At 38.5% G+C, this 19,233-nt stretch overlaps 1 protein-coding gene across 3 annotated transcripts in view; it reads right to left on the reverse strand.

Annotated features, from left to right (window-relative positions):
* The window catches only part of ebf1b (EBF transcription factor 1b), a 98,782-nt gene that overhangs the window by 30,258 nt on the left and 49,291 nt on the right, over positions 1-19,233 (reverse strand). For 2 of the 3 annotated variants that reach the window (XM_027139961.2, XM_027139959.2), the window contains exons 7-9: positions 8,694-8,775; positions 4,762-4,903; positions 80-213 (exon numbers count right to left, since the gene is read on the reverse strand). In XM_027139961.2, the coding sequence (XP_026995762.1) occupies positions 80-213; positions 4,762-4,903; positions 8,694-8,775 (358 nt within the window). The remainder of the gene's footprint in view (positions 1-79; positions 214-4,761; positions 4,904-8,693; positions 8,776-19,233) is intronic. The other variant, XM_027139960.2, reaches the window with a different exon arrangement.

A 19,233-nucleotide genomic window follows, 5' to 3' on the forward strand; every position in this document is an offset into this window, starting at 1 on the left:
AGTCAACTTCTGTAATTATTTGTTATTCTAAACATTCTAAGCCTCTTTTTTGACATATAGTCTCATTGAGGTTACTCACCTCACTCCAGACCAGCATTGTGCCGAAGATAACCTGCAATCCATCAAAGAAATTGTCCCCAATGATTATGACTGTAGCTCCCCCTGTGGTCCATCCTTCACTAGGGCTAATGGCTTTGATACAAGGTGCTGCTACTTTCCAGTAAGAGTATCAATAGGAATGTAATGAAGGAAAAAAGAGAGAAGAAATTAATTCATTTGAATAATTTCTACATATTAGTCATATATAAGACAAGAAAAAAGGAAATGATCATAAAAATCATCTACAGATCTACATGCTAATTGCATTTAAAACAAGAAACTGTAAAGTTGTGAGCACTGGGGGTTGAAGTTTGGACACTTCATCCCTTGATCCCCAAAAGACCTCAGGGTTAGAGATGAGGTTCTTATGTGGTTTGTTTCACAAGGTTTGAGGGGCATTTAGGGTAGGTAGAATGACACCTCTACAGCTCTCATTTCGAAGCCAGAGCAGGAAACAAAAACCCACAGATGTCACTGGGAAAGCTCATACAGCTGGATTTAACTAGGATTCCCACACCACATGGCCTAGAAAAATCAGTGGTGGTTTCCATGGCCCTTGCTGTGCCTCTCAGTCGCAAAAACAAGGCCTCACCGACACTTAGATTTCCCACTGAATATTATGTTTGGCATGTCTTCCCGATGGCAATAACTCATTACATGTCCACATCACAACAATAGTGAATCTATATGTTACCATGAATCCAGCAAGTGATATCAATCCAAATCATATTGGTCATTAAGAGGAAAATCAGTGAAAAACTTTAATTCCAAAGAACGTCTTATCCAGATGTTCATTGAAATAGCAACATGTAAGAAATTGTCACAGAATAGTAAAGTATATTATAGTATTACAATGAAACATTCATTTGAATGTTTTCTCTTATTATCATGAGGCTATGGCTTAACCTGTCTTCAGTTACAGCATCCTATACAAAATGAAATGAAATTGTGTGCCTATTGTCCTGTACTGTCATGTCTGATGTTTCCTACTGTGCGTCATAGTTTCTGTATTAAACATGGGCATGTGCCTATGTTTCAGTTTTCTGTTTCAGACGTGTCTCCATCCCGGCATGCCACTGATCTGTTCCCTTATTGTTCTCAGATGTTTCCAGTTTCCTTGTGGTGACTCTGTATTCGTGTCTTCTGTGTTTCTTTGTTTGTTGAAAAGTCTTATTGATTGTTCTCTTGTGTTTCCTAGTTATAACTAAGTTCCTGATATAACCCTGACTCCCAGTCTAATGTTCTGAATAAACATGTTGAGATTGCGCATTTTGTGCCCTGCATTATGAGCAAGAGTCCTCTGACCTAATAGTGCAAACGTCCAGTATTTTTTCACACTTTTCTGTTAGTACACTGTTTAGCAAACTTCTATGTGATACATGTGTATCTGTGACAGCATGGTGAACAGGGAACAGCATGGAGAGAGTTCAGTTCACTTATCAGAGCTATCCTCTCATTAGTTCTGTCAGGGGTCAAAGAAAGCAGTTTAGCCGCATAGGCTACTCGTGTTCACCTCTGTTTAGTTTTCAAATAGTGCCATTCACTATAATTAACACACAAAAGACAGTGAGATTGTTGAGGTCTACTATAAGATGGGAGGTTGGGAAAATGGGAAAAAAAACACTTACTTTACTTATGAGTAAATGACAGTTTATAGAGTACGTGTTAGTCAGGGCTGATCAGCTAAATAGATCAAATAAATCAATAGAAATTTGTACTGTAGCTAGAAAAAAATGCATCATTTTTAAAGCAAAGCCTTTTTTCTCAATAAAACTATATATTGCTCTCTTTTCTCTTTTGTTTATTTATCATTAAATTTTAGGTGAAGATAAATTCAGGTCAAGATCTTCACGTAGATTATTCATATGACTGAAGAGGTGTTGTTTTTTTTTCACACTTTTTGATTTTTTACTCATTTCTAATCTTTAGAACAGTAACCTGCTCTTAAGCCCAACTAGATTTAGAACACTGGAAGGACCACACTTGTTATCCTGTAAACACATGCTGATGTGCTTTATTTACATTTACACACCAGGATCTACAAACATGCAGACACATCATTGACATGTGTGCTAACTTAGGAAATAAGAACTGATTTATGTAGCATAATGTCATTTGGGGAGGTGTGGAAGTAAAGTGCAGTTGTGTGGTTATAATGTTGGCCTAAGTGGACTGTTTGGCAGAAGCTGAGCTTTTTGCTGGATTAAGCAGATGGAGAAGCATGAATCCATCTGATAGGATTAAACTTTCTGTGGCTCTCTCTGCACCATCTGCTCACCATGCTGCTCCCAGTGACAGACATACATACGCACACAAAAAAAAACAACCACATACACACGCACACACAGGCACGCACGCATGTACTAGCACACACACACACATACAAACACACATAAACGTATACACACACACGCACACACATGCACATAAATGCACACACACACACACACACGTACACACACAAACACACATAAACGTACATACTCACGTACACGCACACACACGTACATGCACACACATGCTTACATGCACATACTGTACATGCACACAGAGTAACTACAGTAAAACGCTAAACTTTCTACTTACTTGTTGCATACCTAATATCTCTTCTATCTGTGTGTGTGTGTGTGTGTGTGTGTGTGTGTGTGTGTGCATGCATAAACTCAAGTGCCACTTGTTTGACATTGACCCTGTGGCGTTTGTTATACTGATGTCCAGTCTCAGTTTTTATCAGTGGTGTTCAGAAAATCACTGGAACAAGGCCAACCTTAGGACTGATGTGAGGTCAGCGCCTATCAGCCTCGATCATAAAGAACCTACTACACAACTACCCTAGACCATTCTTTCACAGAAGTGAACCAATAGGTTTGGATGGCATTAATGTTACATAAAATTGCAATTCATATAGTTATTTTTGAATCACATACTCGAGCTTCTTACAGCCGTTGAATTCCAACAACATGCACACCACATTACTGCAGTTTTTACACTATGTTTGTCAATGGCTGCAGATATGGCACATTATCAGTGCTGTTCAACATCCCATTGTCAGGGCACAAAAATTCTAATTCATGGCCAAATAAATGACAAGCCAAAGGATTTGCGTAACAGTGAAAATTAAATACGCCAAAAGTCTCTACAGCGCATCTATAAACCCTGTTAGTCCAGGCTTCAGCTTGAGTGAACAGCTTTCAAGTTGAGAATTTTAAAAAATTTGTTTCACTCTGTTCCTCTTGGGCTTTTTCTTCCTGTTCCATACAATGTTATTCTTTTTTTTATATGTCATTATTTTTTAACCTGACTGAAGTTCAAAATGGTTAATAGGTACACAAAGATTATTTCGATTCAAACTTGTGTTGCACAGCTACCTAACTTAAGCTTGGGATTACATGCAATTCAAGCTTGATTGTAGTTGGGTAATGAAAATGTGGGCTGATTATGCATTTGGGGTGAATTTGGTTGTCCACTCCATTACAGCACTTAGGCTGAAAGTCTAAATAGCAGGAAACTGACTGAATCTACTGTTCTGCTAAACTCTGCCTCACATGTAACTATATGAGCAGCACATATGTCCATAGTTAGTTCTGAGGTCTACTTACCAATGTGTGCAATTTCTAAATCAGCTCTGAATATGTAGAAGAATCAGTGTCATTCAATGTGAAGAATGATTGCATGATTATAAATAGCTTTAGATAATAAGTTACCAGAAGCAACCAAGAGGATAAACGAGTTAAAAAGGAAAGGAATAAAATCTAAGGATTAGGGAAGGACAGAGTTGTGGATTAATTAATTGTGGTTCATCCTTACTTTCTTTGCTCCATTGAATACATGACTTAGGAGGTCAAAGCTCAAAGAAGTGTGCAGGGGGGAAACTGTACCTACTTCAAATCTCCTCCAGCTAACACACACACACACACACACACACACACACACACACACACACACACACACACACACACACACACACACACACACACACACACACACACACACACACACACCTAATGTACTTAAAATTAACAGTAAGTTATAATCCTGGGTGTGGGATCATTTGGAGATGTGTGTCTTGTCGTTGGCAGAAGCTCACTGCATATTTGATAATGAGATAATGGTGTGTGTGCACTTGGCAAAAAGCCACTGAGGGATTCTTGCTCTCCCTACATCGTGCAATTCTCTAACTCTCTCTTAATCTTACTTGCTCTCTTTCTACTGTGCTCTCTCGCTCTCTCTCTCTCTCTCTCTCTCTCTCTCTCTCTCTCTCTCTCTCTCTCTCTCTCTCTCTCTCTCAGTCTCAGACTTTACATTTAACTCCTCTGCCTCCCTCCCACACATAGCCTGATGGATTCAATCTTGATATGCTTTTCTCTGTTATGAACTAGTTAGTGTGTTTAACCAGAATATCTGATTTCGCACCATGACTAAAGCATAGAATAAAAGGTTAGATTTTTCTAGATTTACTGCTAGGGTTAAGTGCAGGATAATACGAGAGTTTTACTAGAGCAAGGAAAGGCTTGATTTAAGGTTGTTAAGCTAAAGATGCTGTAAAAACTGTAGCACTGTAAAGAAAATACAGCACTCCTCTAACCTAAGGAAATAAGAGTAATGAATAGGTAATAAATAAATGAATGAGCTAATAAGTAGACATATTTGAATGCAGCTTACCGTGTTCCAGATATGACTGCGTTCCCTCTGAAGGGTCCAGTCTCCGTGCTCTTCGTCCATGTTTGGAGTTGTTGTGCACAAACATGTTGTCTGACACTGCGAGAACATGTCCTTCTACACTCACTGTGGTTGAAACTACCACCTGAAACCAAAATTGGGAATCATTTATTGAATAATGGATTTCAATTACTTTAATACTGTTATTTTTAAACCGTTTCATTACCGTAAGCTTGAACTTTCTCTCACTAAAGTTAGATATAGTCTATTTACTCCACTCTATTTAAATACATGGCATGGATTCACTTGTACTACTTTAAATAAATGGTAATTATCTATACCAATATCTAAAATATAAATTAAAATTTCTAAAGAATAAAACATGACTTGTTTCTATAGAGCAATAATCAGTTATGTGGTTGTGTGATTCAGTGTGATGTGGAGTTACTTTTACCATCCTGAAGTTGATTATTTTCCAATAACAACACATCCTGAGGCATTTTATTCCTATTGTACCACAGCAAAGATTTCTATTTCTATTTATCTTTAGTGCTGTCTCTGAAACCTGTTAGTTCTTGTCATCATAACAGCTGTAAAAAAGTGACTCTCTCAGCAGCTATTTTTTCTTTCTAGCGAAGTTAAAAAAAAAATGCTGCTTGTCATATTACCAAGTAAACACAAAGCTTAAAGCCTTCCATCCCAAAGACTTCCTCATGTGGTTAAAGTTAAAGTTACAGATGTCTGTGTGGAGAATCTGACACACAAGTCTCTGGGTTCCTGTAGTTAGTGAAACTGAGAATAATTAATATGAACCTGTGATTTGTTTCACAGCCAGTGCTACTGCCCGAGCTGCTGTTATATAGACAATTAATCAAAATCTTCTGACCAATCAGAATCGAATCAGAGCACTGTGTTTCAGAATGTTTATATACATTAAATATGTACAGTTTCATACTCTCTGCTGAATGTTGATTTACAGTATTCTTGTATTCTCCGGTAATTCCTATCAGTCAAAAATAACACACCTTTGCAGAATGCAGTGCTTTAGTAGGAGTGCTATGCATACAGTCCCATCTGTCCTCAGTACTAAACACACACACACACACACACACACACACACACACACACACACACACACACACACACACACACACACACACACACACACACTGATCTCTGCCTTTTATCGAAGTCATCGAGCCTCTCATCTTGGACTATGTGCTCCTCTCACAATGGCCTTCTCTACATGACTGCTGATTGATGCTCACACAGATTAATCCTATTTAAAGGTAGTAGCACTTGAGTGGCCTGAGACAATGTCAGAGCAGTAGTAATGGTTTGTGTTTGCCATTGTGAGTGGAATTAAACAGCTTAAACAAAGTCCTCTTGTAGCACGACAAGGAGCCTCTCATTTTAATTGCTGCTGATCTGAGCAGTCTTACCTTTTGAAAAAGGAAGGCTTTAGCAAAAAGAAGAAGTCTCCAAGGGACTGGTATTCTATATCTCAATTTTTGTCTCATAAACACCCCTTATCTCGTGACTTCGATCTCTCTCTCTCTCTCTCTCTCTCTCTCTCTCCCTCTCACACACACACACACACACGCATGTGTATCCATCTCAGACGTTTCTCCTCTTTTGTGTCAGAATAATGGGGTTTTGAGTAATGAGTGTGTGTATGTCTGTTTGTGACATAAAACAATCCCCTTAAAAACAAACAATTTACTTTCACATGGCTTATGTTTAGCTAAAGCTAAAACCTTGCACGTCAATCTAATCTCAGTTTTTCTCATGATAGTTTGTATAAATTTGCTATCGTGAGTGCATCAATACTATGATAGTTTACATGGTTGATGTGTCACTATCCCAGGCTTTTGGGACAAACAGCTTTCATGAGGCTTTTTATTTGATGTTGCTTCATGGAAAAGTAGCATCATTGTCAAGAAAAAGAAAATCCTACCCATGATTGGCAAAACATGAGTCTGTCTTTGGCAATTTAAAAATGTAATGTATTCATGGTGGAGTAATGTAACATGCACACACATGTTTTTTGAAAGATTTTTTGTTGAGGAGACAAACCAAATGTGCTACATCAAAAACTTGGATAAAGAGGATAATAATACTAATATTCTTATTCATAATACATTTTACTTTTACTCACTAATATGTACATCATTGTACATGATCAATTCTATATGATTTGTAAACCCTGGGGTTTACACAATAACAAAAGTGCCATTTATTACCTCAAGCGTGAAGTAAAAATCACTAAAGACACAAAACTAAAGACACCTGTTAATACACAGTATGTGCAAGACCCAAATGATTAAAATTAGGAAGCTCTATTTTCATGTCATAGCATCAATGAAGAAACAAGCCAGAAGACCAGTGCACTGTATATTTGTGGTATCTTGTTGACGTGAATATTTGTGGTATCGGTGAAAGTGAAAACAAGATAGAAATGTTAAAGTGTGCTGGACTTGAATGAATATGCTATTATTTATGTCTAATCAAATCTTTTAATTATAAATATAATATATCAGATCTGTAACTGTATATAAAAATAAAGATACATACATCAGTATAATGCAGAGACTATGACAGGCAAAGAGAATATGTATTAAAGGTTATCACACTGTGATCACATTTTGCCCTCTGCATGGTCTCATCATATTTATATCATGACTATAATATACTGTGTATGAAGTACATTTAATACTTTTGTTCCAACACAATGAATGCCAAATTCTCAGTTTGTCATTTTTATTAATAGAACTGAATACTGAGTCACTACCTACTAATCGTGCCTGATATATTTCTAATACTTTTTCAACCAGCTCCATCAGCAATAGGTGAATTACAGGGGGAGGGAAAGCTCCAATATGAAAAAAGGTAAAGTTGTGATGTTTTTAAAAACTTGTTTGTTCACTTGTATGAATCGGGAGGCTTGGTACTTTGCACTGAATAAAGCATATCTTTAAATCTACAAACACTAAGACTAATATCTTCTCTTGTGTCTGTGTGTGTGTGTGCATGTGTGTCTGTGTATGTATGTGTGGGGTGTGTGTGTGTGTGTGTGTGTGTGTGTGTGTGTGTGTGTGTGTGTGTGTGTGTGTGTGTGTGTGCGTGCGCGTGTGTGCGTGTGCGTGTGCGCGTGTGCGTGTGTGTGTGTGTGTGTGTGTGTGTGTGTGTGTGTGTGTGTGTGTGTGTGTGTGTGTGTGTGTGTGTGTGTGCGTGCGTGTGTGCGTGCGTGCACGTGTGCGCGTGTGTGCGTGTGTGCGTGTGTGTGTGTGCGTGTGTGTGTGTGTGTGTGTGCAGATGAGAGAGAGTGGATCGCTTTCCTGGAGAGAACAAAATTCTTCCTGTAATGTCTAATAAGGTTGGAGAAACTTCTTCTGGTTTATCATTCACTCAGACCTGCAGAACATTTTAAGCTCCTTTTTATTTCTTACATGTACAGTACATGAGGACATCCCAGTTCAACAGCGTTCAGTTCACAGCTTCAGGATTCCTGCTTTGGACCTGAGCTTGTTTATTGTCTGTGTGGAGTCACCCGGAGTCAATACATGACAATATGGTGTCGAAGTAAACAGATGCCAATAATATAATATTTGTGTACTCTTACTGATATAATCTTAATCATAGTAATTAAACTGATTGAATTAAATATTATTTTAAAAAACTATATGTTCTAATTGAATCAGGCTTTACATTTAGTATTGCTTTAGTCCTGCTGTAAACAGCTATGGCAATAAAGGTATGAAAATAGTTTGAATGGGAATTATTTGGGTTTTGGTTTTTAGAGAGAGAGAGAGAGAGAGAGAGAGAGAGAGAGAGAGAGAGAGAGAGAGAGAGAGAGAGAGAGAGAGAGAGAGAGAGAGAGAGAGAGAGAGAGAGAGAGAGAGAGAGATTGTGAGTCCAATTGTGAGTAATTTTACCTGAAAGCGCCGCATGTCTCGTGGGTTACCGGCGTTCTTCAAACAGTTCTGGTTACATTTCAGGAAGAACTTCAGGAAGAACCTGGGGAAGGGACAGAAATAAAAGGTCAGAACAAGTAATGGAAGCTTTTGTAGCAGTGCCATATAATACACACTCCATTCAACAGAACAGGGTGGAGACACCCGACATATAATCCCACTGGTTACAAAATGAAAGAAAAGCAGTTTTAGCACTTCTTTCCTTTCCTTTTCCTGTTGGGTTGCTGTTAATCTCCCAAAAGTGTGTGTGTGTGTGTGTGTGTGTGTGTGTGTGTGTGTGTGTGTGTGTGTGTGTGTGTGTGTGTGTGTGTGTGTGTGTGTGTGTGTGTGTGTGTGTTAGAGAGAGAGAGAGAGAGAGAGAGAGAGAGAGAGAGAGAGAGAGAGAGAGAGAGAGAGAGAGAGAGAGAGAGAAGCTGACACATTCACACCAAAGAATTTTCCTTGCACTTACACACCCCTTCTCTAAGCCAAAATACAAAAACATGGCTGGCCAACAGCACAATTTCCCTCAGTCACAGATGGACATTAAAGTTGTACCAGCAAAATACCAGCTGCTTTTACTGGCAGGGGCATAAGTATGCACACAATCCGTGCATGTGTGTGTGCATGTGTGAGTGTGTGTGCGGGTGTGTGTGTGTGTCTGTGTTTTCAGGGGTTATGCCAAAGCAAATGCCAACCAATAAAGCTAGAGCAGACTCAAACCCCACTTTCAGCATATTTTCCCTCACCCTGATCAAGCAGAATCTCACAGCTGTTTGTGTGGACACGGACACATGCAGACGCACACACAGGCACACATACATGTACGTGCACACACTCACACACACATAAATGAATGTGCACATGTTTTACTTCACAAGTTCTGGTTGGAATAATCTCATTGTCTTGGGTTTTTGTGCCAGCATTTGATATTTACTTGTGTTCCTATGGCCATTGTGTGGAATCATAAATTGTGCTTTTTGTTTCTGTGGTTTAAAGTGAAAACACACAATCATCAGAGCATCACAGAGTAGCACAGTATAAATGCTTATTACATGTTTATGCAGGAGGTTTACTAGAGAGTTCCTGAATTAATCCTGAGACCTCTTCAAACTTACATTTCTCACTCAGAGAAAATGGCTAGAATATATTCTTCCATTCATCAGAAGTTGGAAAGGACATGAAAAGGAAATGGTTGACCACTGATAGCACAGCTGAGGAAGAGTTATTCAGTCAGACTAAATTGAATCAAGTGAATTATTCAATTGGTAAAGTGTAGTTAAACTGCACAGCGGAATGTTTCGTGACTTGAATGTAAAGATCTCAGTCTCAGATAACAGTTAAATGGTGCTGACCTTGTGACACACTTGTGTACCTCTGAAAGTCTCTGGGATATTTGCATGCTTGTAATTGACTGATGATTAACTCCATTTCATGGAGGCCCATTTTTTTTGGATTAGCAGGTGTAAATTAAAATGCACATTTCCTTATTAAATATGCCAGTCAACAACAGAATAATCATAATATAGATTACAAATTCATGTTTTTGGAAAGACCCCAGTTACATTATTTATACCTGTGGGAACACTAATGTACTAGTTCAGTACATTGTTTAGTGACTAGTTTGGGATGGTTTTTCTGCAAGGAGTGAAAGATTGTTCAATACATAAATGCCGTTACACACAACACAGGGACCTTATGCTTTCATAATTAATAAGACAATCCTGACATGCCATGTGTTAAGGGCACTTCAATTATAAAGGCCAATTATTACAGTGACAGCACTCACTGGGGAAGGTGTGCTTTGTGTGTGTGTGTGTGTGTGTGTGTGTGTGTGTGTGTGTGTGTGTGTGTGTGTGTGTGTGTGTGTGTGTGTGTGTGTGTGTGTGTGTGTGTGTGTGTGTGTGGTGGCCTTACACATGCTCATGTTGACCTTTCAATAGCACCAGGGATTAGTGGTCAAAACATGATGGCCTTCTAATACAGACAGACAACCAAAACAGGATAGAAGAAGGGAGGAGGGAAGGAAAGAGTTTTTCCCTGAGTTCAACAAATTCCCTGCTTCTCAGCTAGCAACTTCCTTGTTGATACATATGACTAGATTCAAGTTATTATAAATTGCTATGGTTTCATTTTTTTCTGTTGATGGTATTAGTTGATGATTGTGTTACTCATCCACAAAATAGCATGTATGACTATGTACTTTAATGATTAGTGATCACTGCCCTGGAGAGAAAACCAGCACTGAGTCACTTCCTGTAATGTTTAATAAGGTGAGACTTGTAGAGGGACTGTGACATTGCAGAACATTTTAATCTCCTTTATATTGTTAGAATTGTGAATGTGGGCATCAGATGCTCTTACTCAGTGGGCATCTACTGTATTTCTGAATGCCCATTCAAATGCTGAAATCACCTTCTGATTTGATTTCATCTCTCAGTCTTTTTGTGTATCAGCCTGGCACATCTTGAATCGGCAATATTTTCCCACTCTTTCTTGCCAAAACATTCTTGATCCAACAAATTGTAAGGGCAGTTCCTGTGCACAGCCAACAGATTTTAGGTTGGATTAGGGTCTGGGTTGTGGCTAGATCATTCAAAAACATGAATCTTCTTTTGGTGAAGCCATTCATGATGATTTGGATGTATGCTTTGGGTCACTGTCATGCTGAATTCCTTTTTTTTTTCAGCTTACCACCAGAGCTCTGAAGTTTTGCACTGAAATTGACTGGTATTTGTAGCTATTCATGACTCCCTTCAGTAGTGGCTGAAGAACAAACAGCCCTAAAACATGATGCTGCCACCACCATGCTGCACTTTGGGTATGCTGTTCTTTTGGTGCAATTCTGGAATTATTATAGCTTTTGAAATTATTGGGAAAAAAAACTTTACACACTTTCCTGATTTGTTACACAGTTTATATAATATATATTACTTCATGGGGCAAAAGAATTGCTAACTATTCCAAACTACAACTTCTGCTAAATGCTTTATTTGTGTGATGGATCTAAAGTGTCTTGTAAAGTGGTAAGGTGCTTGGTGGAAGGGCTAATGTGGCTCTGACCTCTGACCCCCATGTCTAGAGGTCACATCTGGTCATCAGTCATCAGGCTCCAGAAAGCAACTGAAATCACGCAATAAACTTTGCACACACCTACATGCACATACAAATGCGCACAAGCAAAATTAATTGTAAGTTATCGTTCGTTCTACATCATGTAAACCACTGTCTTCTCCTCAACTCACTGAACTATTTTAGTACTAAAACTACACCAATAAGAACGTGTGTTAATTGTTCCATATTCTACAAATCTAACAAAAGTTTGAGAAAGACAAGAGAAGTGCATTTTATAAGGTAATCTAATTTAGTTGCTATATTCAGAACAAGAACCATTAATGCATTTGCCGTAGTCTCACGTGGTGCTAGCCACAGTGCCAGTAAACGAACTCGAGTGAAGTACACTGACCATAAATTATTCAAAAGCTGAGATGGCAATTATGGCCATGAGCACAACCAACATTAATATTTTATGAGGGCTAACGCATACCTCCAAGTGAATCAGAAAGAAGGGGAGTCAGTGAGAAAGTGAGAGAAAGAGGGAGTCTGAGTCAGAAAGGGATAAAGAGAGAATGATAAAGGGGGAGACAAAGCAAGAGAGAGAGAGAGAGAGAGAGAGAGAGAGAGAGAGAGAGAGAGAGAGAGAGAGAGAGAGAGAGAGAGAGAGAGAGAGAGAGAGAGAGAGAGAGAGAGAGAGAGAGACTGTGTGTAAATGTCTCAGTCTCTTTTTTTATTGGTTTATGGATTGATCTCTACAACCTCACTCTTTGCAGTAATCCTGATATTCTCAGCAATATCATCTTATCTCTGTTTGCTGGGTAGTTTACTGCAGGCTGGAGGTGCAGGAAGGTACCAACCAGAAGATTCTTTGCTTCAGGCTCTCAAACCAGAGACATGGAAGATGCATCAGCAATAAACAAACACACAAACTAGCTAGCAATCGCACAAAATGTTGATTATTGTAAGGAAGGTGGAAATCCTTGACTGTACATCACACCATTATATGAAGCTTTGGTGCCAAAAGAACACCAAAAAACACATTTTTTTCAGTGTGACCTGAAAGTATTTATGACAAATAGAAACATAAACTACTCACCCTTTCTCTCTGATGCAGAAAATATTCAAAACACATCCCTTCAAAGATGGCTTGTTAAATAGGTCAGATCTGGGACACAACCGCCCTAAATACCTTCATTCTTTATGAATTATTTTGTTATATATAAGCATAGCATAACTTTAATAATTATTGAGAATAGAGGGAATGTGAGTTATTGTGTGTGCTAGTACTTTATGTAAATTGTTGCTTAAGAAAAGAGAGTGGAAGAGAGGGAAATAACACATGGGAATATTATTTTACATAAGCAACACTTCATATGCAGCACTGGTAATTGATCGTCCCAGTGTAGCAGCACAGACCTGTCAATCAAAATGCAGAGACCCTGGAGATATGGAAATCTAGTCTAAAACACATTCACCTGAATTATGTATATTATCATAATTAGTTTTATGAGGTCATAGTTGCAGGGGAAATGTGACTAGTACTCATTGTACTGATGCCCTCTTTAAACAGTAAGATGCAGCTTCTTGATTTGAAAAAAAAAACAGTCATTATAAACTGGTCTTTAAAACACAAACATTGTGTCTATGGCTGTAAGAACTCTTTTCAACAATATGAGACAAGAACAATATGTGTTTGGGAGGTGGAAGGAAACCAAAGAACCCAGAGGAATCCAGAAAACCCATGAAAAACCAATGCAAAACTTCACACAGACTGTAATCTAAGCTTAGGTTTGAACCAGGGACCCTAAAGCTGTGAGCCAGAAACCCATTCAAGAAATGGAACAATATTATTACTCACAAGAAATTCAGAAATTCAGGCAAAGGCATAATGTATGTAGATCAGGAACCTATACCAATGGCTTTCCCTTGTATAACTCTGAATGATTTTGTTACATTTCCAGCAACCCTAATCCATACAGTAGGTGTTAGCACTTTTATTGGGTCTGCATGCAACATCGCAAACACAGTCTGCTCTCTCACGTGTCAAGAGGTACATTATGACCACTAGGCAAATTATTTTTTTCAGAATGTTACATCTTCACCACAAACCAGGAAAGTAACTGAATGAAAGGAAAGGCAGACACAAAATGAGAGAAATGTAAAGAAAGAAAAGGGAAGGTCTCCTTTGGTGTCTGTTGTAGAGAGCTGAAGGCAAACAACTCAATAATTCATGAGAGAGAGATTGATTTCAGGGGCTAGCTCATGGGGTCATGAGGGGGCTGGTATTGTGGGCTAGCAGGGCAATCATTAGCCCCTTTAACACACACACACACACACACACACACACACACACACACACACACACACACACACACACCTATGTTTGGTTGCTGAACTGTTAGGGAGGGTGCTATACCTAAGGGGCTGGCTGATTTACTACTTTTGTTTTCCTACATACACATGCTTTCATTGTCAACACTATTTTTTTGTCTTCTCCATGATATGGAGTGAAATATTGGTTAGAAAGATGATGCTAGAAGTCCTTTATCTCAGAAAACATATTCACTCCATATAACTTATCACAACAACACCGTGGTATCTGTCAGCAACTTCTCCATCAACGTGAGAAAGTGTGCCACTTTAATTTTTCTTCTAACACTCAGATGACCTGACATGTCTGAAAAGAGTAAAACAATAGAGTTTGTTGGAAGAGAAAAGGCCATCTGGGCACATGTGGCCAACTGCAGATCATGAGAGGAAAAGCTCACTCTTTTGTTGTAGAAAACCTTCACAAATTATTCATGATGAGACAAAAAGTAAACTGAGGATTTAAACTGACAGAAACTACATTTACATCCATCCACTTGTCTCCTCCTGTCTTCCAGACAGATAACTATAAAGACACCGTTCTTTACTTGACCTGGCATGCCATAGTATGGTAACAATCGCACTCTTGAACTGTCGTATTTGTTTTGGCAGTGCTTTTATGTACACACAAAAAGTGGGGGAAAAAGAAGCCATTTGGAGAAGTTCTGCTCGCCCAAAAGTACTGGAGCATGCTAACTATAGAAAAAGACTAAGACAATGAATACCATTTGAAGTTATTAACCATAATACATCTAACTATTGTGCTAATTTCCACCTGTTCCGAGCTGTTATGGAATCTAAAGTGCCTCCTAATTAAGCTTCATTTTCGTTAGCACTGGCATTGTGGTTATGAATTGGATGGAAGCCTTTTTTTATCACCAGGTATACAATATATTACAGCACAGTGGAATTCCTCTCTTCGCATATCCTAACTGAGGACGTTGGGGTCAGAGCACAGGGTTATGTTAGATTACTTACTCCTCTCATTCCACTGTATCTCAATCTGCTTCAGTTATAACATGACCATTATTCCTTCCTACTTTTCACACTGAGCACTGAGCATATATCCTGGCAGAACTGCAGTAAGATTTCCCCACTATCTCTGGATATGCTAGTTAATTAGTGGCTGGAGATTAGAGCGGAAAATGGACAGGAGAAAAGATCCTTATTATCGTCTGGAATTCTGGGAAAGACTCACATGATTCGAGAGATGCCATCACCTTTAAATTTGCAGCTTAATTACCACGGATGTGCCGCGTTTGGAGTTGGCACTAATAGTCACAGGATATTAACGCCATAGCAGAGTAACACTTTTTGATGAGGTTATGTAAAGAATGCTTTAAAAATGTGAGGGCAAGAAGAGTTAAATTGGAGATGACAGGAATAAAATGTACAAGAGGGTTGGTGCTAACGCTCAGAGCACACACAGTTCTTACTGCTGTTACTACAAAAGAGGAATATTAAATTAATTGTCACTATTAGAAAGCATTAAACTGTTTAACAGAAATGACAAAACAAGCGCATTTCAGCTAAAAAACATGACTGTCCTTTTAGACAAAAACAGAAAGTTTGGGCAATCAATGAAAAGTGGATAAAATATTCATTATTCATTTCTTGACATTTTCTGAGATCTGTCTGTTGCTATAATATTCCACATTTGTATGAAACTATTAAAGTCAAAACTGTTACAGGAAAGGAATGTATGTATTATGTTCATCAAGTCTTTAGCACTTAAGTCTGTACACTACAAATAAAAAAAATATTAGATCCATACAATGACAGGACAGTTCAGGGTAGCAATGTTTACTCATACACAAACTTGCTATTTAACATTGATCGAGCCAGTTAGCAATACTATAACAGATACTTTATTTTGGTCCTTTGATACCCGCTCAGTGCAATTTGGCCTTGTTTGCTTCATGTTATAAATAGCTCCAAGCTAAGAGTCTCCTCAGGGTCTTTTATTATTTACAATATTTACTTCAGTGGAAGTCACGGCTTGTATCATATTTATCTTGCTGAAAAATGGGCCCAAGCATGCATTTTGTTCCCCACCTCCTCCTCCTACAAAAGGCAATGTTTCCCATAGTGTTGCAGCTCATGAAGTGTGTAATTTGATGGTCTCACACAAAGGGGGCACACATATACATATACCTACTCAAATTTAGACCTACTAACCCAGAAAAGCAAGGGTGTTTGGCCCAAACCAAACGGGAGGAGGATGGAGCAGGAGGGGAGCATGTGGCTTTAGGAGAGCCAGTGATCCATGCTGTGTGTGTGTGTGTGTGTGTGTGTGTGTGTGTGTGTGTGTGTGTGTGTGTGTGTGTGTGTGTGTGTGTGTGTGTGTGTGTGTGTGTGTGAGTGTGTGTGTGTGTATTTGTGTGTGTGTGTGTGTGTGTGTGTGTGTGTGTGTGTGTGTGTGTGTGTGTGTGTGTGTGTGTGTGTGTGTGTATGTGTGTATGTGTGTATGTGTGTGTGTGTGTATACTGTGGTAACCCAATCCAGGCACCAAGGCAGCCAGAGGTAATGTTACACAGCCTGAAGGCTGCTACATCTGTGCCCAGACTACTGCGAGAATACACAGAGCCAGCAGCCAAGCTCTCACACACTGACATCACTCGCTCTGCTCTGTGTTACTCACACTGCCAGAGCAAGGGAGCAGGCTGATAGCGAGATAAGGACAGGTACACTGTGCCAATCCTGTTACACAGACCAGACTAAAAGGGGCCAAATTGGTTTTGGCCGTATGTGAATGTTTGAGATGCTGCTTTTAAATGCCACACTGACTCCAAATTTAGAGACTTGTGCTTATAGGCAAAGAATTTGCCTGCAGTTTTTTACAATTATAATGGCTTCAAGGAATCATGAGCTAAAAAATGTCAAATATACTGCGATAGTCCTACAAAAATATGAAGAGTGGTGTCATTTATTGTCAACAGACTGAATGCCTTGTGCTAGAAGTGCCAATCAAGGCCAGTCCTAACCTCATAGGTCAAGGGTTGTGACCTTAAAAGAGCCTGGGGTAATAATCAGTGGGCAGACAAACAGATGGTTTTAATTACCTTTTTGAATGAAAATTACACACCCTATACTATTCACTTTAGCTTGCCAGTTTTTCTCCCATAATGACTTGAATCATAACCTTTATATTGCTGCTTCTTCTTCTTCTTCTTCTTCTTCTTCTTCTTCTTCTTCTTCTTCTTCTTCTTCTTCTTCTTCTTCTCTCTCTCTCTCTCTCTCTCTCTCTCTCTCTCTCTCTCTCTCTCTCTCTCTCTCTCTCTAATATTCTTCCTCTCTGCCTTTCTGCTGTGCCTGTGGGCCATGTAAGGTGATCGATGGTGCTGTGTGTCTCAAGCTAGCAACATAGCCGTAGCTAATCCCGGTGGTGGTGGGGATGGGGGGCATAGTGAGGTAGATGACAGACTTACCATCAGTATTAATGAGGCTCGTACCAGTCTGTATGTCTAGGGTCCTATAAACGCAATCAGCATCATTCTCTTGTCTACAACATGTCTTGATCATAATCAAGTATAGGAAAGTTGCAGAGGTGAAGATATAAATGTCTAAGGCAGAAGATAAAAAAGAAATCTAAAAAGTGCTTTAATTGATTATTTATCCCGAATTAAAGCTAGAATTATTTTTCTTCAGATCTTCATATGAACAGAGTACAGAGATGAGTGTGTTGAATGCTGTGTCTAATACTCGTTTATAAATCACTTCATGGCCGAAGTACATTACAGATATGCTAATTGAATATAAACCAAGCAGACGACTCAGATCATTAGGATCAGGTCAGTTAGAGATACCAAGGGTTCACTAAAAACAAGGTGCGTCAGCATTTAGTCATTATGCCACCTATAGCTGGAATCAGCTTCCAGAAGAGATCAGATGTGCTTCAACAGTAGACACTTTTAAATCAAGATTAAAAACACATCTGTTTAACTCTGCATTTACTGACTGAGCTCTGTGCTGCTTCACACTGACTGTGCTATATATATATATATATATATATATATATATATATATATGTATATATATATATATATATATATATATATATATATATATATATATATATAAATTTTCTCTCTTATAAATTGTTTTCTAATTTCTACGTAAAGCACTTTGAATGACCTCTGTGTATGAAATGTGCTATAAAAATAAACTTGCCTTACCAACTTGCCTAATTAAATGCTTGCACAATAAATATCATTGACTGTGTGAGGTCTCACAGCTAAAAGAGCAGGTCAGATTAGTTTTGTTGTCATGAGGGCCAAAATATCTTTGAAATGCAGTTGATAGGAAAAAGAATTTGGAAAAACCGGTGCAATTAAAACATTGCAATACATTAAACTATACTAAGAGCATTATGAAAAGCATTCTAACAATATACAATAAGTGGAAACAATATATGGCACAATCAAACACTAACGTTTCAGAAATGTTTAAGAGTCCAGCTACAATAATGAAGGAGTTACAGAGCTGACTGACTGAAATTGGAGTGAATATCATGACACATCACATCTTTACAGATCAGGTCTCTATGGGAGAGTGACCACAAGTAAGCCACTTCTGAGAAAGTTAATAAAGACACGCCTGGAGTTTGATAGAAGGAATGTAACAAAGTGTAAGCGCTTTTGGGAAAAGAGTTTGTTTCATTTGTTCTAAAAGCAAAATGTTATGTTTGGCACAGAGCATAGAGCCTTATCTGAGACAGCTCAAAGCTGTAATCGTTGCAAAAGGACCATGCACATTGCACAGATAAATACTCAATTAAGCCATTTTTTTTTAACAGATTTTTTTTTTATTTTTAAATAATTGAGAGCGGCTTCAGCATCTTTTGTCAGTTTGTGTCTATTTCAAGTCAATCATTAATTCAGGTACAAAATCCCAGTTTCATGAAAAATTTATATTTGCATGCTTTCCTCTAATACTGCCAATGTCCTGTAACATTCCACCATCTTTAAATTATATATCACTGGGGAAAAAAATGGATTCATCCACCCTTGAGTCCTTCTCTGTAATGTAATTTCGGCTAGGAATCATTCCATTCTTTCTGAAATATAATTTCACACCACTTCCTTTCACAGTCATGCAC

Source organism: Tachysurus fulvidraco, chromosome 21, assembly GCF_022655615.1.
Source record: "Tachysurus fulvidraco isolate hzauxx_2018 chromosome 21, HZAU_PFXX_2.0, whole genome shotgun sequence".
NCBI lineage: Eukaryota > Metazoa > Chordata > Actinopteri > Siluriformes > Bagridae > Tachysurus > Tachysurus fulvidraco.